We start from the raw sequence: 24,952 nt of genomic DNA, 5'->3' as shown, positions 1-24,952 counted from the left end.
GTGTGTGTGTGTGTGTATTGACCCAGATGAAATGGGTGTAAAATGGGTGTGTAGCATTTCTCATAGAGTTATACTTGTTATAGATCGAGTGCACTTGGAGCTGTCTATTTAAGATAATTTCTTAATTGAATTCGAATTTTCATTAATTGTGGATTTTAATTTGCTAAAACTGATTGGACATATAGCTTATATAATCATATTCATCTTTGCTCACATATTGCTTTATGCACCTTAGTTGAAATTCCTACTTGATGTGGTAAACTGTAAATGTATATATACTTATAATCGTAATTAGGATTGCTTCTTAGCAAGATTATTATACTAATAACTCAATCAAGATAATTTATTTTTGTTAGGAATAAACTAAATCATTGAAAGCCTATATATGAGGCCTTACAACAAGGATCATCATTAGGAAAAATAGCAGTAGATGAAATCCTTTCTTCTGTAGCAGATCAAGTTGATGTCTTCAACTTTGGCCATGGATATTGTTGATAGACTTATAATGTCTTAGCATATTCTCCGTAGGAATAAGTAGGCAAGTAGCCTATACACAATAATCATCGTCATCATAGCTCCGACTTCCATTTGATCACCTTGGTCAAGTCTTAATCCTCTGATGAAAGGAGAGTCGCAAGAAGATGATGATCCAGACACTGATGATCCTGAGCAACCATATTGAATTTTTAGGAGTAGCCTGTACGTGTGATAGTTGAATGAGGCGTAGCGTATCCACGACATAAATGGTGGGACTTTCTGCACCCATTTACCACAAGTTACATGTCAGGATCAAGAGTTATTGTTGAAAGTGGTGACAGAATTCAAAATAGTCTGCATGATTAACTATGCAGTTTCACTGAGAGGAAGAATATGGCTTAGACATCATCTTACCTGGACAAAGAATCCCCCAGATAACATAAAGGTCATAACAACAATTGAAGCTAGTGTTGTGGCTTTCTTCACATCCATAAACGCTGCACCTATTGCCAGTCCCAGACCCTGCAATTTTGAAGTTGGAAAGCTTTAGATAGGCAAAAAATTGGCATCTTTCTTCCTAGTTAGATGTGGATGTTAACGAATAAGAGCTTGTTTGAGATTGTGTTGAGAAAAAGCCTAAAAGAGCTTATTCCAAAAAGCAGTTGCTTTTAAGTTTTTTACCAAAACGATCTACATTTGTTTGGTACAACTTTTTATATACTAAAAGCACTTTTTTTAAGTTTTCACTCCCAAATGGGCTCTAAAATAGGTTACCTGAGCAGCCACAATGCTGAGGAAAATTGTAAGCAAGGTCAGAGAAAATGCGGCAAAGCTAAGCTTCAATCCCACCATGAAATAAACTATCACCAGGAACACTATAGGCAGTAGGAGATCCGAAGGAAGATCACTACTGGTTCTGCCTAAAAGGTATGCACTGAGTTTGTACATTCCAACTGATCTTTCTTTAGCTAGCATGACTCTCTCTTGTGGGAATATGAAGATGGCAGTGAATAAAGGAAAGAAGCCCCAGAATACTGACATGAAAAACAGAAGCCCTGCCTGTGAATTCATTGATTAAAAAGAGAGAAAATTAACAATTGGAACTGCATTGACACAAATCTGATCAGAAGATAGAGTACAATCGAATAATAAATATAGTTGCCTGATCTTGAAGTCTCTCAGGAGTTGAAGAATCTGAGTGCCACCAAAGGAGCCCAATGATTAGAGCAGTGGAAATTACTTGGGTTAGTCGCATACTGCTTAAGTATTCATGGCGTCTCTCCTTAACGCCCCTCCTGAAAAGAATTGAGAACTGTTCCCACCAAGGTGTCTCCCAGTCCCTTGAATTTGGCCTGGCCTCCATTCCAGGCTCACCCTCTGTAAGTAAAGGTTTTTGGAGCTCTGTTTTCTCCATTTTTGCCAGCCTTGCTTCATAGGCCTCCACAAGAAACTGCAGGAAGTTAATATTATGTTAGAACGTAAACTAAATGACTAAATTTATTACTTCCTATAAGCTTAACCTTTTGAAATAAATGATAATTTAAACATGGTATCAAGGTATGTATCCGTCATTCACCTCTCATTCCAATTAAATATGAAAAATTGAAGTCCACACGTAAGGGGAAGTATTAGAATATAAAATAAATGATTAAATTCATCCATTCCTGTCAACTTAAGCTTTTTAAGATGACCGGTGATTTAACTTATTCAATATCAGATTGTTGCACAAAATGGTTTCATCCAATACTAGTGGAAGTGTGTTATTGGTTTATTGACCTCATGGACATCAACAGGGGAAAGTCTTCCAACTCCATGTTTTGATTCAAGTCTTTTGCTTCCAGTTAAGAACTTATCCTCCAGCTCTGATGGGACAGATTTGTCATTTACGTTCCCATTTGCAAGATCAATCAGAAACTCTGCCGGGTTCATAGCTATGAGTGGAGCACAACCAATGGAGGAGAAATACATCATTGCTTCAGAGGCTCTTCCAAAGTACAAGGAGTTTCCTCTACCCAAAAGAATCAGTTTGTCAAACTTGCTAAAGAGCCTACTTGACGGCTGATGGATTGTAGTCACCACTGTCTTGCCACCCTATGAGAAACCAAATCAAATGAGTACATCTATATATATATATATATATATATATATATATATATCTTCACCAAATACAGACATTGTCAGTTCAAACTTTCAGCACCTTTGCAATGTTCTGCAGTATCTGACCTATCCGGAACGCTGTTGTTGAGTCCAGACCTGATGTTGGTTCATCTAAGAAGAGTAGTGATGGGTTGAGGAGGATTTCATTGCCAATACAGACCCTTTTTCTCTCACCACCAGAAACCCCTCTTACAAATGTGCCACCAATTAATGTATCTTGGCATCTGAAACATATTAACGAACAGAGTTAAGAGTGTTGAGCATGAAATATTATTAAAAGGGATGGTTATCAAAGTGCATTTTGAACATATATGGACCATGATCACACCTATCAAGGCCTAGCTCGCTGATGACATTCATGGCCCTTTTCTTTTTCTGTTCTCTAGTGAAGGTGTTAGGAAGACGGAGCAGAGCAGCATATGTAAGAGTTTCTTTGACTGTAAGGTGGGGTAACACAACATCATCTTGCATCACAAATCCGATCCTGTTTCATCCAAATTAAATATAAATTAACCATTTTGTATTTTATTTATTGTGATACACTAAATAATCACTCAAGGCCCACTTAAGCAGCCTCTACATGAAAGATAATCAGGCCATCAAAAAAAATCACAAATCACCCTCATAATGAAAACAAATCAATCACTATAAGAGAAAACTATCTGAAAATTTTTCTTCAACAATTTATATACATACTATGCATGGGCAAATACCTTCTTCTTAAGGGCTTGGTGTATGGCTGGTCATTGTAAGTGATGGTACCACTTTTAAATTTGACTCTTCCACTAAGGAGATTAAGTAGAGTTGTTTTACCCCCTCCAGATGGTCCCATTAGAGCAAGAACTTCTCCTGGATTTACTGAGCCAGTGATTCCATGAAGAATGTAGTTCTCTGCATCTGACCTTTCCACACCTTTCACTGGTACCTTGTACTTGAGATCTTGGAACTGCTTGACAGTGAAAATTAGAAACCTCATTAATTGTATTTTTAATTGTTTTTGGACTAAGACATGTTCTTTTTCAACAAATGTTGCATAATATCTTGGATAAAGATATCACCTTGAGATATATTGGTAGGATAGGTTCAAAATTTATTTTCTTCCACCTGCATGAATCTGCTTCATCATCATCATCATCATCATTTTCATTCTCTTCTGTGTACATAAGAGTAAGATTAATTAGTCTAATGTCAGTCTTAATGTACAAAATCAAATAAAAAAATGTAGTTATGGACTAGTTTCTTACTGTAAGATGGAATTTGTATTCTCAAGACATCTGAGGTGTCTTCTGAAGGCAATATGGCTCCTGCAAGGGAGAAAGAATAGCCTATGCCATTGCTAGAAGCCCTGCTGCGAATGGAACCAGTCCGATCATGGCTTCCTGCATCATTGTTTATCAGCTCATCTATATTTATTAAGAACTGAGCACTTAATGACTTTGTTTTCCGAATTGCTCTCCCAGCCGGTGATTCTAATTTTTTATCCAAGCTTTTTATTTTACGTAGACTAATTCCATCCTCATCTTGGTTATCTTGAGCTATGCTTGAGACTTTGCTGCCAAATTTTCTTTGGGGTACGACAATGGCATCCTTCCCTGTCAGTGTGCAGGGTGCGGCTTCAAAACTCCCAAAGCGCTCCAATCTGAATTCTTTCTTCACTTCCATCTGCGCTGACACATAAAAAGAGATTGTATCATTTGTCAATTCTGCAGAGCAGTCACAAAACTTTAATAGACAAAAAAACTCATGCAACATCTTCATACTAATAACATGAAGCAAGAAAGATGAGAAAAAGATTAATAATTACTTGAGATCGAGAAGATGAGATATTGATAATTGATCACAAGGAAAAGAGGGGGTGATTTCAAGGCCTAGCTATGCATTGCGAGGTGCATGTGCTAGCTATTGAAGCTTATATATATAGGCTCACTGTGGCAGTGTCATATTGCAATGTGCATGCAATTGACTCTTTAACTAATTTTTCCTAACAATCATTCAACGAGTAACTGTGATGATGTATTTCATGTTTTTCTCTGAAGTTGCTGAAAAGGTACTGTTTTTGTTTTATTCTCCTGTTTAGAAAGCGAACCCCATGTGGTTAAAAGTCTGCCTTTGATAGGATAGAATTATGTCGAAGAAAAGAAAACAAGATAAGATGAATTGGTTGTTAGAGATGATATGTGGGTTGTCCCACATTGCCCACATATTATCTCTAACATTGGTGAACCATATTGATCAACATGGTTGAGGTAGTCCTAGAGTTCATACATAAATCAATTAAACTCTTAAACCGTCTCAACTGTAACAATCAAACTCAGCAGCAACCGAAACCAAATTGTGAGATCAGTTCCTTGAGGGCTCGGGGAGTGGACCGTCCACTCCCTAAGGACTCGGCGGGATGGTGCAATCTATTCCCTCCAACAGCTCGGAGGTGGTACGACCACCCTCTAATAGCTTGGGGTGGCACAACTAACTTTAATGGTAAGAGGGGTGCTGCAATTGCTTTCGAGCGTTGAGAAAAGTGGCCAACAACCCCTCAACAATGAGGGAGTTGGTCACACAATCTATAAGAGTGATTGGAGTGGTCCGACCACCAACTTTTTTATTTTTTATTTTTCTTTTAAGTTTACTTAGCTCAATTGAGTTAGTTCATTTTAAAACAAGTAGTTCATTTTGAATAAGTGCTTCACTCTACAATGTTCTTCGACGAAATACCAATGTGATTCCCAGCTAGCATGCAATAATCTGACATACACATTTATGTCGTGTTGGGCATGCATCAACATTGACACATATAGATGAGAGAGCCAAAAAAAATGGCGGTGCCCCAAATAGTAGGGCAGAAGGCATGCAATACAGTACGTAAGCAAAGAAGCAGAGGGCCACATGGCATATGGCAGGCAGGTGGGTAGTGTGTACGGCGAACGAGGCGACCAGTTATGCAATGACTTCACTTTCTCACATTACCATCACCAGATCAATATGTACAACCTTTGGTGCTACTCCATCTTGGCAGTAAAGATTGATGCTGTGGTTAGCATGCAGCATGGTAAAGTACACACGGACGCATATGGTTGAGATCCAAATATTGGGCGGTGCCCTAAACTCAAGGGCAGAAGCTTGTAGCCTGACAACCACAGGGACAGGGCCACATGCTCTGTGGCAGACCGAAACCGTTTATACAATAAAGATTGATGTGATTACCCGGGTTTTGCTGTACTTGAAATTTTACCTTTTGGGCTCCCTTCCAAAGTTTGATTGATTAATTCAATAACTTGGGGAGTTAGTCAAAAATATATTATATTTTGTACCCAATTAAAAATGTTATTATCGTACACAATAATGATAAATAATACAGATTGGGCAAGGTATAAGAAGCAACATTGTCTCCTATCGTATTTCGATCGAGTGGCCAATATTATATACACAGAAAAATCATTTAAAATTTAGGCTCGTTTGTTTCAACGTAAAATATTTTTCGTTTGTTTTGATGAAATTATTTGTGGAAGATTGCTTGGGAAGCTTTACCTGTTAAAGCTCATTTGACCAAATTTATAGTCTTCCAATCCTGAAAACTGGGTCTGCCCTCTCTGTAACTCAAGGTTGGAGACTATTAACCATCTCTTTTTGGGTTTGTGATGTGGCAAGAATCATCTAGATCGAGGCAATCTAGATGGATGGGCTTTTAATATTGCAGCCTTTAAAAATTATCCAATCTCCAAGTGGATTCAGTCCAAGGAAAGAAGCCCAAAGCTTCCAGCTTTTTGAAGCTATTGTTATGGATAGAATTTGGTTTACCACAAGCCCTGCAGTCCATAGCAGCAAGACGTACAGTGAACATTCATGCCATTATGAAACATATAAATCTCACTTTCAAATTGCATAATCAAGCCTAGAACAATAAATCCCCTCTAAATAGTAAGTGGCAGCCTTTAAAGCAAATTTCGATTTGATAGTAAGGCTAAAGTTTTCTATTGCTGCTACTGTCGTAGTGTCATTAGCAATGAGAAGGGTGGTGAGACTATTGCAGCTACTTCCCTTAGAAATATTGATTCTATTGATGTTAATTAATTTCGGAGAAGCCCAAGTTGCCTTAGTAGCTGCTAAATTAGCTCTTTCCATTGAAAAGAAGCCTCTTGTCATTGAAGGTGATTCCCATTGGCACATAGGCCCTACAATTCCAAGACATTGCCTATGTTCTTAAGGACTTTCCAAGCTGGGAGTTGAAGTTGTCAAAGTTAACAGATCAGCTAATGCTAGAGCACACGTGGTTGCTAAATGGGCTGCTGCTCATAATAGCTTTGGCCCCATACGCCATTTTGTTTGACGGTGTTGACTTAATGTACAATATCATCTTAGAGTGGAAATGAAAACCAAATGTCTTCACCACATACAGACAGAACATTTGTGGTTGTTGTTGATGTTCTTTGACTTCTTTCTTGTTTATTGACGATTTCTAGGTTTACTTTGTCAGCATTGTTTCTTTTCCACGCGATTTTTGGGCTTGCTGCTTATTTCCAGCAGTTATTCAGCCACCTTGATTTGGCCGTTGGGATAATTAAAGGAGCTGCGCTATTGGCAGAGCATTAGTTCTTCGTAGATAACAATAATATATATTCTAGTTAATTTGCTTATTGCTTTGTTATATGATGATCAGTGAGTTGTTTTCTAAAATTTGGCAGGCCATTAGATTTGAGATTGTTTTTCTGTAATTAGATTTGCTTTCTTTCTACGTACTCTTGGCAGGTTTTTTTTGCCGTTAACCGTTGGAAAAATATGTTAGTTGAGAAATAAACGTTGAAATAAAGATTTGAGTAAGAATAAGAAAAGAATAAATAAAAATAAAGAGTAATATTTACATAAAATAAAGAAATATCTAAAAATTTAATGCGAAAACACTGGCCATTAAGAATATTTGACCATTGTCTTGGCCAAGGAAGCGGTGAGTCCACCTCCTAACCACAATTTGAAGGTGATTGGACCACTCAAAAAGATAGTTTGGCCACCCTGTTATTAAGTAAAAATCATTTACCTTACCAAAGACAACACAAAGAAATCTCAATTGTTGTAAACCGTCACATGATCGGTCCAAGCAATTTGAGACAATGGTCTTAAATTCAAATAACATGCAATATTAGCCACTTATGATTCCATAGATGAGAGTGATATTACTCGTAGCATTTCAATTGTTTTTTTTTTTTTTTTTTTTGGCTTATTTCGTGTCCACCTCGTAAACCTACCACTTTGGGCCACGCCATGAAAGCGAATCATGTCTTTTCCCTCAATGTGTCATGTGAGCGTATAATTGTTGTGGAATATGATTAATTGAGTATCTCCATTTCATTTAAAATGAAAAGTATTCATTTAGTGGAAAATGATGAGTAATATTGTAAATATTGTTTTTCAATTGTAATATTAAGACAATATTACTCATTTGTTTACACTAAACAGATATTTTTTATTTCAAATGAAATGGAGAGATCCAATTCCCATAAGTCTATTCGTTCACTTTGTGGAAATAATTATACAAGAAAGTTTATTAGTAGGAATAATGCATGCTTCTCATAAAAGTAGGGCTACTAACAAATATCTATAGCCATTTGTAATTTCTTTTTTCTTCCCCTTCAACATTTCCTTAATCCAGTACTGTTTTTTTAACACAAGTGATATTTTGGCAATGGCAGAACTAAAATTTGTAGTGATATCCATTTTCTTTTCTTAATTAGGGTTCCTGTTGCTTAGAAAAAAATAAAAATAGGAAAGGGAAGTAGAATTTATAACTCATAAATGTTTTCTTTAACATTTTTTTTTATTATATATATATCATTTTCAATATTTTAGTGAGAATTAGATTAAATCCTAACTAACCGGATTAAGGATTTTAAAGTTCTAGTTTAGTACAATTTTTTGAAAAATCAAAGCAATTTTACAATCTAAATTTTATTTTGAAAAATCCTTTGACCTAGGATTTCTTTTTCTTTTTTCTTTTTTCTTTTTCTTTTTTTTTTTGTTTTTCCCACCCCTTTTGACCAAGCTTTGGCCTGGATTGGTAGGACCAAACAAGTTGTAAACTCGCTTTCTCAACTTCTCTGAAGGCGGCAAAGCATCACGCGCGTAAATCCATAAACAGTATGATTAACCCTACTCAACCACTAATTGACCCAATTCAATAGAGACCTCATTTAATTTCGTGTCAAAGATATTTATGGTTAAGAAAATTCAAGGGGCGACTTATGTTGGTCCCGTTAAATGATCGGACCATGACAATGAGATCGAAGCTGCATATATATATATATAACGACTAGGGGGATGGGAGAAATGTGAAGCATTTGTCTATTGTATACTTCCTTTCACCATACCAGTCTTACCAGAGATGTTACTATCGGCATACATTAACCAGAGACGGAACTAGAATAGAAAAATAAAATAAATAAAGGCCGGGGCAGAACTAGACGATGAATTGAGTGATTAAAATTCAAGTCACGTGTTTAGTTTTTGGATTTTTCTCGTGAATAAGGCTACTCTTCGCACTAGATTTTCAAGAATATAAAGACAAAAAATAAAATTAAAATTAAAATTAAAAGAGAAGAAAAGTATGAATTGCCACAGAAGGGAAACAGCTGGTCTGTAACCATTCATGCACGCGTTGAAAACACAGGAACATAATAAAACCACGAGATGCGACCTAAACATATAGGTGTAAAAGCATATATAATTAAACTAATATAATCAAGGACACATGTACTTGTAAGTGTGAACTCAACTCATAATGCATGCTTAAACTTCTAGATTAAAATGAAGATAATATATATATATATATATATATATATATATATATATATATATATTAGGCATTCTTACAAATTTTACAATATATATTGCGTGTAAAATTACGCCTTTGCTTCTTTGTATGGTAAATTATATAAAAGCCTAGTCATTCCCTTGACGTATGAGTTCCTATTGGCCTGAAGAAAAGGAGGAATAAAGCTCAAGTGGAAGAGCACAATTCTAATTCTGGCATTTTGACCTAGACTTTTTATCTTCATTGGAAATATGGCTACCTTGTAACCAATTGGAAAAGTTGAAAATAAAAAACTGAGCGATATAAATTTTGGCAACCTATATGCATATATACCAGTAATATTGAGTGTAAGGGAAATCTAACCATTGGCATACGGTAATGTTAATCTTGATCATACTAAATTTTCACACTAGTTAACTTCATATATATCAAGTTGATGCGACATGTTTTAACTGGCTTTTTATGTCAGTCACTTAAATAAAATGCCAACCACTTAAAATTAGTCACATTAGCATATATCAAACTGATGTAAAAATTATATAGTGTAAAGAATAACATTACTCAACAGCGAAACGAATTAAACAATAGTCTTCATTCTTTGGGCAAACCCATAAGGCTAGGGCTCCAACCATTTGTCTTGGAAAGCCACCATCATGCATATCTACTCAACAATGTGAACCATGTCGTAGTTTATATCATTGTAATGATCATCTAAGAAAAGTGCTATTTACATCTATATATACTATCACCCCAAAAAACCTAGATATCAACGGCACCTAATAACACCAAATCATATTGAATCTTTGCATAATGTGGCTCAAATGAGGACGTTATGGGTTTAAAGGGATGACTGTACTCTGATTGCATATTGGAAAAATGAATAGCACCTACATATATAGAGTTTGTGGTTTATAAAGCAGGCACTCATGGGTAGTGTTAAGTCTCACATTATTTATTAAGTAAAACTAAGCTTTATAAGTGATTTTTTTAAAAAAATAAAAAATTAAATTAAATTGTTTAGAGTCATAACACAGTGAAATCAGCTTAATAAATCCTAGAAGGGCTCTGCTGTGAAGCTCACGCCATAAGATAGGTACATAATAGGTTGCTCAAAAATGTATAATTCAGTCATGTTGACCAAACATTTAGAGTTAAGATACAAAATTCATATATATACATGCTTATTTGGAATATCACATGCTACGTCATGATCTCCCTCTCTCACGTACGTGGCACATGACCCTTTCAAACTCCCGCAAAAGTTCAGACAAGTTCAAACATCCAAACCACCACGAAACCGGCCATTATATACCAATTCTACACTATCATCACCTACAAGTGGCCAAATATATACTATATTTGATCTTTTATATTTATATTTATATATATGTATATTTGATTAAACCCTCTACTCCATTGACTTCCTCTCCATAAATATTTCTTGTCAGCTCTATATAACCTCTCCTTATATTAAAATCAAGAACAATAATGCCTTCAAAATTATCACTTCCTCAATATCTCTCTCTCCCTCTCTCTCAACTGCCCTCAAAATTTAGCATGGACAGATCACCAAGAAGAGAGCTCCAAGGCCCCCGCCCCACCCCTCTCAAGGTGCACAAAGACTCCCACAAGATCAAGAAACCACCGCTGGCGCCCCTGCTACATCCGCCACATCCACAGCCTCATCAGCACCGCCCACCGGTCATAATCTACACCGTCTCGCCAAAGATAATCCACACAAGCCCTAGTGACTTCATGACACTAGTTCAACGCCTTACCGGATTGTCGTCGTCATCATCTTCTTCTTCATATTCTTCCTCATCAATCGATCCATCTACCAATAATATTCCTTCAAACGATTATAGAAGCGGTGCAATATCGCCGGCGGCTCGTTATGCGACGATAGAGAAGGCAAGGTCTCCTGAAGGGAAGAAACAGCATATTCAGGATGTGGAAGGGATAGAGAATTCTCATGGGGTTGAGATGATGGGTCCGTTGATTCCGGGGATATTGTCACCGGGGCCGGCTTTACTTCCACCAATCCCATCAAACTATTTCTCTCCATCATCTGATCCGGGCCCGCTTAGCAGCTTCTTTCATGATCTAAGCCCTGTGCTTCATGGGAGCAAGAATCATGTAGAAGGTAGTTTCTTGCCAAGTCCTTCAAACTTTATTTACATGACTTCCCCTACTACTCCATCCATGGACTTATTCAACAATTTCTTTGACTATAATATTTGATTAATTCTCGGTTTCTTGTTTTTGTTCTGAGAGCGGAGAGAGATATAGAGATCATATAGATATCAATGGTGAAGATGATGATAGATTTAGGGTGCACTACTATTCATGGTGGTGGGGATGTGTAGTTGGAAACTTCTTAATGACATTGTCTGCTTGTTCTATTCAATTTTTAATTTTGTGGGCCATTCTTCTGGGAAATTTTGGCTCAAACACCTCATCATTTTCATCCTTCTCATACTAATCTCATTTTACTTTTTTATCAAGTATATATTGTGCCTTGTAATTTCCACCATTCACATTTCTTACTTTCTCTCTTTTACATGCTTTTTTTCTTCACAAATTTTGGATTTGCCTCCTAAACAGCAATGCGGTTTGCTACTTAATGCTAATTTTCCTTCGGCAACCGGCAACATGTTGTTGAGGATGAAATCCAACCTTTTCCCCCCCTTCCCCCCCCCAAAAAAAAAAAAAAAGAAAAAACCCAACCTCCCCAAAAAACTCTTATTAATTCAAGCTATTATCACTCACCGTATCCTCCCTAAGTTTGACCTTGTGGAAGCAAGACATGCCGCCGACCACCATGCATTGAAGGAGGAAGGTTGGTATGATGGTATATAAAATAAGGGAAAGATAAATGTTAGCCCTTAATCCAAGCTATTATCACTTTTTTTATTTATGTCACCAAACTTTAAAAAACTAGCATATGGATATATGCGTCAAACTATCCCGAATTGTCAAAAAGGCTACTCGTCATTAATGACTCAATGTTAGACGTTAAAATTGATCGAAGAAGTGGCTATGTGCGCCGTATGTGACAACTTTTCTTTCTCTTTTCGTAAAATATCGTATTTTACTTTTCAAAACAAGAAATAAAAAACTAATTTAAAAAATAAACAAATGTAGACTTAAAAATAAAAAAATAAATAAATAAAAAAAAAAACTAAAGGGCGGCCGAACCACCCCACAATTTGTTGTTATCTTTTAATAATTATAATGGGGGCAATTATGGTATTCTAAAATGTTAAAATTGAGGTGTTATGGGGACAAAGACATAAAGTGGTGATGCACTGCATACGTAATCACTTTTTCATCCATTTTAACATGTAATATTTACAAAGTGACTTTTTTGACACAAGATGGTAATTTGAGGTATTCAAATGTCACTTTTTAAAGTTTGGTGACGTAAGTGGAAAGTAATGGTAATTTATGTGGGTAAAGTGTATTTTTTTATAAAATAATAATATACTAGAATACGCAAAATGAAATTTTAGAGAAAGAGGTATCTTCTAGCCTATGCCCAATATACTATGTCTTATAGATGGACTACACAGACGTTTTAAGTATAGGCTAGTTGACGACCCTTCAATTATAATTGTACCTTATTTATTCCTCCCATAAAGAAATAAGAAATCAATTCCAATTATAATTTCATTCACAAATAATTTCTTATTTTGAGTAAATTACCAAACATCTTAATTTGTGTCGAGTTATACCGTATGTGGCATGTGGGCCACACTTTAATTATTCTCATCTCTTCCTTTATGATATTGAACCATAATGTGGAGTTATCTCCACTCATGGCTTGAGAAAACAAGTTTGGATCATCCAACATCATATCTAGGAGGTATACAACATATCACTAAGATTGGTCTCCTTATTCAAGAGAATCTTCTTATTCCTACCTCCTATGTAGTTTGCAAAGTTTGAGCAGGTTCATCCTAAACCTATTCTTCATGAGTTGGCTACACTAGAACTAATTGTGGTTCAAGGCAATCAATTTGATTTTCCCTAAGTACAATAAAAGATATTCATCTGAAGGCAATTTAGTGAACTCTCGTGTTTCTTAAGATTTTATCTTTTGAGGATAAGCACTTCCGCTTGGTTCAAATACTCTAGAAATGAACAAAATAACATGAAGGTATAGCTCTAATATCACATAATGTTATATAAAATAATAATATACTAGCATACAAAGTGAAAATTTTAAAATTACCTCCATCCATGTTTGTTCAAGTGAAATAGAGAACCTCGACAATAAATACCTGAATAAATTTTAGCGAGATGAATATTCTAACCTATGCCCAATAATGTCTTATAAGTGGAATATACGTGCTCTTTATTTATAGGCTATAGGTGAAGGACCCTCAATTTGAACTTTACCTTATTTCTTCATCTCATTAAGTAATAAGAATTCAATTCCAATTATAATTCCACAAAATTACAAATGATTCCTTCTTTGGAATAAATTGCCGAATACCTTAATTTGTATCTAATTAAACTGTATGTGACAAGTGGGCCACACTGTAATTATTCAGAATATATTTATATGCATTTAAAAAACTTATGACTTAATTGCCACAATGCATTAGAATTGAAATTTTTTTTCCTGAAATACAAAATAATATACCTTTGAATCAACTTTTCTATTCTTTTTTTTTTTTTTTTGAATCAACTTTTCAGTGCCACCAAACTTGCCTTCATCTTATGTCATAATCAAAATATATGGCAGTTTTGCTTCAACCAATCTTGTTGGACTACATTTAATCGTTTATAAACTTGTATTCTTAAATTAGACTCAACCCCAACTCAAGTATATAAGACTAAATACTTGCTTAGAAAAAAAAAAAAAAAAAAATACTACTAAATGCAACTCAAAACCCTATGTGTTTATAACAATTGGGCAGTCAAGCCAACTTTATTGTGCTTAAGGGCCCATTTGGGAGTGCGATTTCAATAAGTGCAATTTTAAAAATTACGTTTTTAAAAATTGTGTTTTTTAAATCGCTATTTTTTAAAATCACATAAGCGTTTGGTAAAACATGTTAAGAAGTACTTTTCTTTATCAATTGAGTGTTTAGATAACATTAGCATATAATTGCGGTTTCATGGCCAAATAGGTAAATATTGAGCCAAATATTGTTTTAAAGGAAATTGTGATTTTAGTTTAAATTTGCACCTTCTTCAAATAAGTACCCCCTAATTAGCTTATAGAAATCGCATATTTTTTCACGATTTTAAAATTTGTGTTTTTAAAATCGCAATTCCAAACACTCCAAAATTGCAATTTGGTTTAAAAACACTAATTATTTTTTAAAGAAAGGTACTACCAAACGGACCCTAAATAGAGTTTAAGACTTCAATTATCTTCTATCAAAACTACCACAGCTTCGCTCGAACCGACAACATGCGAGGGTCTTGCGAAGCTTCTATCCTCACCTTCAACAAAAAACACAGCTGGAACATGCTAAAATCTGTATATATATTCATCCGGCTGCTAGCTTTGCTCCTTTAATTTTACCCACCTTGACTTTTGCTCAAGGTGCCAAATGCATGGACTTGCCAAGATGTAAATCACTAATTTCACAAGAAATATTAAAGAAAGATCCATTCAATTATTCTTCTATAATTCAATTTAGTAAAACAACGTGACTAACTTTTCATATTGACAACGACATTAACCTTTTACTTGCCCAATTACCATCTAGAAGGTAAGGAAGTATGGTTGCTCTTAATCAGGTAGGCTGTATGAACACCAGCATTTGGGGGTTGAAAAGTCAATCACTTGTGTATTTTTTTATAATTTTCCTTTTTCTAAAGCAATATGGGAGTAGTTAGATAAGAACACGTTTAGGAAGGAAAAACCAGCTGCTCACACTATAAACCATATTGTAAGTTTTCTTTTTTTTAGTACTTTAGAAGTTAATCATTGAAAGCAAAAGTTGGATTTTGGTTGGAATAACTTAAACAATCTTGGATTTGATTGTACAGACTTCATAGTCATGTTCCTTTAGACACAACAATGTGAACAATTTTCATTCATTTGGTATTTGCTTTGCTAGCTGTCCGCGACGACCTTCTGTAAAATTTATTGTCGTGCAAACTGGTTTATACACAATCTCTACAGATGAGCCGCCTCAGAACAAGATCATCTCCAATATACATTCCAAATATAACTAACTAGATATTCTTATATTCAAATTAACTGGAGATGATGATAATTCGGCCACCTCCATTGACCAACGTGAAAGCATTTTTATTGCATCAGTTGTGATAGTTGTCCTTATTAGTGATATTAAGTTCGTCGTGTTGTTTTGTTTTTTGTCGTACATCACTGGCTTGAAAAAAAAAAAAAAAAAAAAAAAAAAAAAAAAAAACTTATGGTCATCGCACCAGCTGTCATAATTGCACCATTAGCTTGAGTTGTAGCGAAAAGTGACAACGTACCCATCTCATATTGGGGAGAGGTACTCTTCATCAAACAAACGAATTTAAAAGAGAAGAAATCTCGTAATAAGATTTGACCTTAACATTTATTCCTATCTTGACTTGACTTAAATTTTATACTTATCTTACTCCTCCTAAAATAAGTTTTAAGGCCCAAGTGGGGTGTGCAACTTGTCCTCACTCTTTCTTTCTTCCCAAGAACATAAACAAAGTTGCTAACAAGTCTAATGTTTTCTTTTCTTGGTCGAAATGCAAGTGGGTTTCTTGGCTACCCAAGAACTCCTCCCCCAATCCCAAGAACAAAATTAAAAAATTAAAAAATCATGCAATTTATTGTCTTTTACTTTTGCTAGGTTAAATAAACAAACACATGGGTGTGTCTAGCAAAGGACTTGAAAAAGGGAATAGACTAAAACTATAGCAAATTTAATTGATATGAGAAAAAAGTAAAAATGTTTTGTATGAAAAAGTCAAAAAAAAATGTTTAGTAGTGATTTTTTTATTTAGTTAAATAATAATAAAAAGTGATTGATATGAAATAAAAAGTAAAAATATTAGAGTAAATTTTGAAATGAATTTTTTGGCTCGGGACCAATCCTTTGGTAAACATGCCATTGCCCATGGGTCTATGGCCACTTCTACTCATCCCTAGTATCTTTGAAATCCAATAAATTCTTAGAATCTAGTTTTGCAAAGGATCCAATATTTAAGATCCCGCATTTTAATAACCGCATGAAAGTCAAATCACAATAATTAACTCCTATTAATAGGGAATAGGCTCCTCTCCAGTTCATAATGAACTGGAGAATATTCAATTTATGGTCAGGATCTGAGATGATGGATCCATTATGGATCGAAGATGATCCTGTTCCTATTAATAGAGGTTTTAACTTTTACTTTTTTTAATTGTCGTTGAGCAGCCATTTATTTGGTTTTTAAAAGTTAGTGAGAAACTCGAGAATCTTGTCAAGATGAAAATAGTCAAAAGGTAAATAAATTACTAGTTTAACGGCCCATTTTCCTAAATGATTAGAAAGCTAAGGGCCCATTCTTTCGAAATGTTTTCAATGTTATTTTTTTAAAAAAAAAAAAAAAAAAAAAAAAACCCCACACACAAAAAGGTGTTCAACTGTCCTTGAAACGTGATCTAACATTTAATAACCATTTGCTAAAAACGGTAAAACACATGCATTTGACTTCAAGCTTTTCCTTTTCAGCTATGTTTTTAGAAAATTGATTCCAAAAAACCTGAAAAATCCTTTGAAAACCAAAATCCAATAACCAAAACAAACAAAACAAGTGAAACTCATTTTGCACCATTTTGTCCTTATTTATTTGTTCTGGCATTATGTGTTGGTCAAATAAAAAATATATATATATATATATATGAGAACCTTCAAAGCATCAGATCTACTGTCATGTATATTCTTGACACACTCAAGGATTTTCTGAGAGTATTAAACTTGCCAATTCCTGTTCCACATGCATGGCCATGTTCCCTGAAGAGTTCTCAAAATCAGCATTGCCAGGCTAAGTGACTACATTTTCTTTTGGCAATCCCACCCCACCCCACCCCACCCCACCTCACCTACAAAAATGAAAAAAGAAAAAAGAAGAACAAAAGAGACCAAGGGAGTGGGAAGAAGGGAGAGCGGGGAGGGGCAAAATGGAAAGAAAGAGACCCTAAACACTATACAAGTTGTGATGAACAAAATCAAAACACTGAAGCACGGATAGAATATAGCGAGCTAGAACCATAACTACCACTGTTGCTTAAAGGACCCACAGGACTCCTCCGATCCCAGGTTATGGCACTTGTACGGTTTTCCTCCACTTCATGGACCGCTGTATTTGTTACACCAAAAGCCTGCTTTTTCCTAAAAACTCCCCATAAGTAAAATTTCCCCTGAAATTCTGCAGATCAAATAAGTCAAGAACTAGTTTAACTTTATGCAGAAAAACAAAGTAGAAGATAAAGTAGAGTCAAGATAGCTTCTCAGCAAACAAAAAAGAAAATTGAGCTCACTCCAATATTGTGGAGGCAGTAATTTGGAAGAGAAAACCAAAAGTTCTGCATTTTGCGCCACGGATCTTAGGGCAAGGTCTTGGCCAATCATGCTATCCACCAGGATCTGAAAAGCCTTTTCATAACTGTAACAATGTAACATTACCATCTAGAGGAGCCTGATCGGAAAAAATGAGAGGAAGTTGATAGAACATTGATCAAACCATCACCTTTCGTTTTCCGGAAAGAAATAAAGAGCGATACTCTGATCGGTTGGGCCCCTCTTCCCAAAACCTTTTGGCCACAAACCAGACCTACAACGCAATTCTGCGGAAAGCATCCTTGGTATCAATTTCGCCTCCTCGAAGACTTTAGGGCATGCTAAGTTAGACAAATGAGCTACAAGGCCAACAGTGCCAAAAATTTTATTGCAGATGGATAAACTTCCCCTGTCAATAAGAAAAAGCAGCACACACAAGTTTACAGCCAGCATAACATGTGCAAATATAAACTTGACAATAAATTCAGGGGGAATTGAGTACCTCCAGATAGGATCAATGATAGGCTGTGAAGGGACATGACATTTGGGTTCTAAGATGTTGGAAGGGTAATGCATAACTATTTGGGAGGTTTTAACAGATTCAGCTTCTACATCAGCATTGGTTTTATTTTTCAGATCCAGTCCAAGCTTCTGAACTTTTTCACAATTCTCACTATAATGCATCTCATTGCATCGAAGAGAAGGGTTAACAGATTCAGCCACCACTCTTGCCTCTCGCCCTGACTTCTGACCTTCACAATTCTCACCACAATGCATCTCACACAATTGAAGAGAATTGTTAAGATATCCAACCTCGTCATTGGAATCGGCATCCTCTGAAAGTACTAGTCTCAAATCCTGTCCAAGCTTCTGATCCTTTTCACGTATCTTACCACAATGCGTCTCATTAGGCAGAAGGGAAGGGCTATTTTCACATATTCGCATGGTCGCTTTAGCCAAAGAGTCAGTGAAGACCTTTAATTTCTTCTTTTTAACCTTCTTGGACTTCTTCAATATTTGGGAACAATTCTTTTTCTTTAATTCTATTCCAGATTGGGTTGCTTGCACATTTACTGAATTTATAGGATGATTTATTGCAGAAGGGAGAGGACTAGCTTTGTTGATAGTAGATAGCTTTCCAACTTTTGGTTCACAATCCTCGCAAAACCAAGTAACATATTCATCAAATGTTTTGGGCAGTACATCCAAGCAATACCTGGGGAAACAAAAATGAGAAGGCAAGAGTAAAACAACAGCCCATTTCCAGCAAAATAATTATGACCAAAATATGAAATGCGTTCCTTTTAACATGCAATTCAGGCAAAGAAGTTTTTTCAAAGCAATTGAAATGAGTCAAACTAATAAAAGTATGAATTCAAGGAGCGGCACAACTTCAATCTTGGAGTGTTCTTTTAGTTATCCTTCTGTGTTCCAACACTTAATACCATGGAGATGAAACACTTATATAGTTATTCTTCTGTGTTCCAACAATTAATACCATGGAGATGAAACACTTATATCACGTCCACAGGGCATTCGAATGAACAGCATCCACACCTCTATATACTCGTGTTTACATGCCGCAAAGAGGTACACTCCCAGACAGACTTAGACACACACATTGCCAATGCATACCACCACAAAGACACTATAAATAATTCATACCGATGCTCAGCATAAACCTGACAATTGTCACAGTAGATCAAAGCAACATCCCACCCACTGTCACCACACTTCTGACAAATAGTCACCTGCAACAACAAAGCACACATTTATTGCAGCCTGTTTGTCATATATCTATGAATCAGTAACACACACACACATATATATATATAAACACAGACTAGGTCCCAAATCCACACCAAAGACGCATCATTATAACCCACCCTAAATATATTGCCTTGTCAAGGATAAGGATATCTAGAATAAACGACCTTCACAAATGTTAAAATCAAATGGGTACATGCATGCTTATGCATTAATAACCACAAGAAAACCTCATAAGCAAATATGATGTGGAAGTGAACAATAGATTAGATGGAGCTTTGCTACATGAATATCCCAAGGAAGCAAATGTCCTCAACCCCCCGCCCCTCTTTTCTTTCTAATCTGCTATTTGGAAAGATGAAGTACATAAAAAATTTCTAGATTACCTATTCAATCAACAGAGTTTCATATGTTGGAAGTAAAATACCAATGCTTCCATTTCTAATTCATATATTGACAGAAATATAAAATTTACCCATTAAAAAATTGATTTTATTTTATCTTAAACTGAATCAACTTTACAACGATTCTAAAGCACCCACCACCATAATGTGCTTCATGATTAACAAAGCCAGCCTGCCAAGCTCAAAAGAAAAGCATCAAAGAGCTACAAAGGGATTACAGCAAAAATGCAGTATTTAGAAATGATTAACCTGGAACTCATTAATAAAAGACTTTTGTATTGAACTAGTAGAATTGCTTGATTGGTTACAAGAGGTGCTAACACCCATACATACAGTAAACTAAACATTAAAGAATGTACATCATTAACTTGAATAATGGAATATAATACTAAAAGAATCTTAGCAACATCGTGTCTTGGAAATGAACCATTTCTTTATCTATTTGTTAACTTCCTTTCCAGACTACGGTCCTTTAGTGGAGTATGGTGATTGGTGAGTTATGGGAGAGAATCAGAGATGCTGCCCATTAACTTCCATTCCAGCAAACAAGCATTTAGTGGAGCATGGATGAGTTATGGGAGGGATGCTGCCCGGCTTAAGAACATTAGTGATGTGCTTTTGAACCAGAAATTGCAGGAGAGGAATAATTGTGATCAGTCAGCTTAACAATTAACAAAATATTCCAATAACACTAAGAAATCACCAAGCTCAACTTTTTTCCAGCTTAGGAGAACAAAATTGTCAAGAAAGATCATTGCAATAACACGAACAGAAACCCTATAATTGTAGAGTATAAACAAGTAAATGAATTTCCGCATAATGCTTAAAAAACTTGTTCAGAGAATGGCACATATTTCCCCTGCATATACAACACATATTTTCCATAATTGCACAGTATAAACAGAAACGCTCTTCCATCCCAAAATATACTAAAGGATTTTAGAGATTTAAGCACACATGCAATGCGGAACTAGAATATTAGAAGAGGGGGAACAAAACTTAAGAAATACAAATTTTGGAGGTAAAAAATAATTTTAGGGGTCCAGAAGAAATTTTCCATTTTTTTTGTGTCATTTCTAAAATATTGTGAGGGCCTGGACCACCCCAACACCCCCTCCGCTCCCAGCATGCAAGCATATTCGCACCCCCCACAACCAAACCCCACCCCCCCCCCCCCCCCCCCCCCCCCCCCTCGCTTCTCTCAAAGGCAGGGGTAGTCCCGCCCCCAGCATGCAAGCATATTCGGCCATATTTCCCATACTTGCGGAGTATGAACAGAAAAGCTCTTCCATCCCAAAATAAACTAAAGGATTTTAGAGATTTAAGCACATATTCAAGCATATTCGGCCAACCCAATGTGTGAGAAACAACGGAAAAATAGAAACTGAAGTGAAAAAAACTAACCATAGTGGAGCGTTATTCAAGACTCGGTAAATTTTCTCGAGAAAGTGACGTCAGAGAAAGAAACAGAGAAAGTGATGGGAAAGAGACAAACTTCAAGAGTTTGGAGCCGATACTTAAACCCAAGAAGAATGAATAGAGTCAACCTTGCGCTCTGTCTCTACTAGAATCCAAACTCGAAACTGTACCCAGTTGGAGTTCAAGTTTGGGCTTCTGTAACATGTTCGAAACAAAAGCCCATCTTCAGTTTTCAGGCCCTGGATTCAATACCCAGCCCATTCGGCATTTAATGTAAACTAAACCAACTTATCCGGAATTTATTGGAAGCCTCAAGCGAAATTTCAAGATAAAAAAGGTCTTGGATTCTCTCTACTTTCGGAAACTTTGAAGGAATTACCACATAGTATGTCTTTATTACCACTCATTTTTACTTAATACTATGTGATTTGCCTAATACCAGATAGGCTTTGCAGAAGTCAGTAGAGGTTTGGAAATGGTCGGTGGCAAAAGTTCAATAAGCAAAGCAAAATTGCAAAATTGCACAATAAAATAACTTGTCCTTGTGAAAAAGGAAGACAAAATGGACTCATAGAAAATCTTTAAAATACACTATGGTGTTCTGTTTTCTGTGGTGCGGTATCCAAGCATATACCAATGATAATCCAAATAATTTTGTTATAGTATATTTGAATGACCTTAAAATTAGGAATTTGATGAAGATTGGTAAAGATTAGATTAGCTTAATTTTAGGGATTTGATCCCCCTAAATTATGAGATTTGATTACGTAATAAAGTATTCTGTATTGTAAACAATCAAGCAATAAGAACATAATGTAGCCCTTTGAACTTTATCTGTGAACGTAGGTCATAGACCGAACCACGTCTGCATTTAATATTCATAGTATTATAAATTTCCACGTTCAAATATACTAACTGATTAAAAAAAAAAAAAAAAGACTGATTGACCTCAAAATCGAGAAGGGATTTGCTAAAGAATTTCTTTGTTGCTAAAGAATACCAACAAAGAAATCATACACTTCAAATTTGAAGTCTCGTGGCCATCTCTGATGAAGCTAATCCTTGCTAAGATGGCTCTTAGGAGTCATCCACGGCAGGTCATCAAGACTCTGACAATCTTCAGCAGAAGAATCATCAGGCAAAACAGGCCGAATCTTAACTCTTGGTTTCCTCGCCGGCAACAATGGAAGTGGCGCTTCTCCTCTAAGAATCCTTGCTGCTTCCTTCACCGGCGGCCTCTTCTCGTGATCTGGGTGAGCACACGAAAGACCCACCAGAAGCATCCTCTCCATCTCCACCACATCAAACTTTCCCATCAACCTGCGATCAGCAGCCTCAATTAGTTTCCCCTTTCCCCACAACTCCCAAACCAAATCCACAAGCACTTTTCCACCATCATCAACAGGTCTTCTCCCTGTTGCAACCTCCAACACCACAACTCCAAAGCTGTAAACATCGGTTTTCTTCGTCGGAACACCGGAATAGACATATTCAGGAGCAAGGTAACCCATAGTTCCTGCAGGTATAGTAGCATCCCTTGTAACAGAACTATGTTCATAGACTTCTGCCAAACCAAAATCTCCAAGTTTTGCGTTGAACTCGGCATCAAGCATTATGTTGCAAGTCTTGACATCTCTGTGGATTATTTGCCTCTCGCATTCTTCATGAAGATACGTAAGAGCAGATGCAACGCCAAGAACTATACTAAGCCTTTGGTTCCATGACAGAACAATCGCTGAATTTGAATGTTTGTGAAGAACTTTGTTGAGGCTTCCTTTGGGCAAGTACTCATAAACCAGGACGAGTTCATTTCTCTCGCAGCACCATCCTTGAAGCTGAACCAAATTCTTGTGCCTTAAGCAACCAACCATTGTTGCAAACTCAGTGGTGAAAGGATTGCGCATACAATCCATCCTATTGGCTCTCTCAAACCTTTTAACAGCCACCTCTCGCCCCGATGGAAGAGACCCTCTATAAACCGTAGCTGATGCTCCTTCCCCAACAATTCTGCTTGGATTAAACGCCATTGTAGCTGATTTTATCTCTGCAAGTGACAGCCTTCCCGGTACTCTGTTCGTTTGAACTTTACAATTTAGGCGTTCTTTGCATTTTCTGATATGAACTCTTTTCTTTATCAAGAAAAAACAGATCACAGCGAAAATTGCAACTGCGGAGAAGACAAATGCACCTAATCCTCCCAATCCAAAGGCTATTTCTTCTACCTTCTTTCTTCTTGCATAATAATCAGCAGAGCTGCTCGGTTCCTCCGAAAAGCATATGAAACAGTCCCCTTCTTCGCTGGTATCCGCCGGAATCGCTGAGGGGAGAGACCCAAAAGTTTTGAATTGCCAATGATCAATTACATGAATTGAAGCGCCCTGCCCATTAGAAGCAGAGAACCCAACATGCATGAACTCCTTGAATTGATTGGAGAGGTCAATCTGGGTAACAAGAATCGGACTTGGAGGCCTAATGTGCGAGTACCCGACCCACACCCGGATCATTTTCATGGCATCTCTGTACTCAATCCAAGCCGTAATCTGTCTACCACTTTTCAAATCGATCCCACTCGAAAATACATCAACCGAAGCGGCTGATATGATGGTGCTGACATCGATGCCTACATGATTCCCATTGATGTCGCCAAGCGAAGGATCGTAACTGGTATCAAATTCCACAGCGAAAAACGGGTCTTGCGCGTATAAGGCCTGGTCCGGAAGACCCATATAGCCACGAGAAGAGCTGAAAGATTCGGCATTGGAAGTTATCAAAAACGCAATCCCATCGCCGGAGGGGCAGAGTGAAGAAGGTATGATGGAGAAGGAGAAACGGCACGAGAAAGAAGCGGTGGAGTTGGTGGTAGAATCAAGAAAACGAATTGGGTAGACGTAGAAAGCTCTTCCAACCGCAGAAGAAGAAGAAGGAGGAGGAGGAGAAGGGGAAGAAGAAGAAGAGAGGCAGCTGAGTTCTTGGGTGAGGCCAATTACATTGTTTCTGAAGTAGGCGTCACCAAAGAGGGTGAGATTCTTTTCAGGAAAGAACGGGCCAGAAAGTGAGGGAAAAATGAAGTCAAAGAAGAGAAAGAAATGGACCCAGAAGAGCAAAAGAGAAGGCATTCTAGCGTTGCATACAGGAAGGAAAGAGATTAAAGCGTTGGAGTATCTTTGATTGAGTTGAGCCTTTCAGTCTTGAATCTCTTGGACGTTCAAAAAGTCGTTGCCATTTCTTTAGAGTGAACCAGAGAATTGGGAGGGAAAACAAACCGAATTCCATGGGTCCAATCCAAATTCATTGGGCCAGCATAACTAACCCATCATCTTATAAGGAGTACTGATTTAGGCCCTTCTTTGGCCCATTCTTATAACACTCCGGATCTAAGATGAATTTGAAATCAAGTTGGATTTGTTTCTAAGATGAAT

At 36.6% G+C, this 24,952-nt stretch overlaps 4 protein-coding genes across 7 annotated transcripts; 1 reads left to right on the top strand and 3 right to left on the bottom strand.

Moving 5' to 3' along the window:
- Nucleotides 1-334: 334 nt before the first annotated feature.
- LOC132184446 (ABC transporter G family member 22) lies at nucleotides 335-4,539 on the bottom strand. 2 transcript variants are annotated; one of them, XM_088518196.1, is made up of 11 exons: nucleotides 4,439-4,539; nucleotides 3,879-4,301; nucleotides 3,693-3,787; nucleotides 3,348-3,580; nucleotides 2,963-3,118; nucleotides 2,675-2,858; nucleotides 2,254-2,568; nucleotides 1,640-1,927; nucleotides 1,252-1,536; nucleotides 892-999; nucleotides 335-756 (listed from the first exon to the last, which is right to left on the bottom strand). In XM_088518196.1, the coding sequence occupies exons 2-11, from the start codon at nucleotides 4,294-4,296 to the stop codon at nucleotides 511-513; spliced, it is 2,328 nt and encodes a 775-aa protein (XP_088374322.1). In that variant the 5' UTR covers nucleotides 4,297-4,301; nucleotides 4,439-4,539; the 3' UTR covers nucleotides 335-510. The 2 variants fall into 2 exon arrangements, with proteins under 2 accessions (XP_088374322.1, XP_059454070.2); XM_059598087.2 differs by having other exon boundaries at nucleotides 3,879-4,296; nucleotides 4,439-4,538.
- Nucleotides 4,540-10,921: 6,382 nt separating this feature from the next.
- On the top strand, nucleotides 10,922-11,877 carry LOC132185616 (protein MKS1-like). Its single transcript, XM_059599374.2, has one exon. The coding sequence runs from the start codon at nucleotides 10,922-10,924 to the stop codon at nucleotides 11,672-11,674; it is 753 nt and encodes a 250-aa protein (XP_059455357.2). The 3' UTR covers nucleotides 11,675-11,877.
- Nucleotides 11,878-17,476: 5,599 nt separating this feature from the next.
- Nucleotides 17,477-21,592, bottom strand: LOC132184940 (PHD finger-containing protein 1). 3 transcript variants are annotated; one of them, XM_059598733.2, is made up of 6 exons: nucleotides 21,519-21,592; nucleotides 19,609-19,694; nucleotides 18,446-19,159; nucleotides 18,134-18,352; nucleotides 17,925-18,049; nucleotides 17,477-17,812 (listed from the first exon to the last, which is right to left on the bottom strand). In XM_059598733.2, the coding sequence occupies exons 1-6, from the start codon at nucleotides 21,519-21,521 to the stop codon at nucleotides 17,613-17,615; spliced, it is 1,347 nt and encodes a 448-aa protein (XP_059454716.2). In that variant the 5' UTR covers nucleotides 21,522-21,592; the 3' UTR covers nucleotides 17,477-17,612. The 3 variants fall into 3 exon arrangements, with proteins under 3 accessions (XP_059454716.2, XP_088374532.1, XP_059454715.2); XM_088518406.1 differs by lacking the exon at nucleotides 21,519-21,592 and adding an exon at nucleotides 20,253-20,285; XM_059598732.2 differs by lacking the exon at nucleotides 21,519-21,592 and having other exon boundaries at nucleotides 19,609-20,027.
- Nucleotides 21,593-22,588: 996 nt separating this feature from the next.
- LOC132183967 (Concanavalin A-like lectin protein kinase family protein) lies at nucleotides 22,589-24,649 on the bottom strand. The gene has a single exon (XM_059597445.2). It carries the CDS (start codon nucleotides 24,647-24,649, stop codon nucleotides 22,589-22,591), a length of 2,061 nt encoding a protein of 686 aa, XP_059453428.2.
- Between the last annotated feature and the right edge of the window lie 303 nt (nucleotides 24,650-24,952).

This window comes from Corylus avellana, chromosome 7, assembly GCF_965113065.1.
Source record: "Corylus avellana chromosome 7, dhCorAvel1.hap1.2, whole genome shotgun sequence".
NCBI classification, from domain to species: domain Eukaryota; kingdom Viridiplantae; phylum Streptophyta; class Magnoliopsida; order Fagales; family Betulaceae; genus Corylus; species Corylus avellana.
Note: the sequence above shows the minus strand (reverse complement) of the source record. Positions and strands in the feature narration are given on the sequence as shown.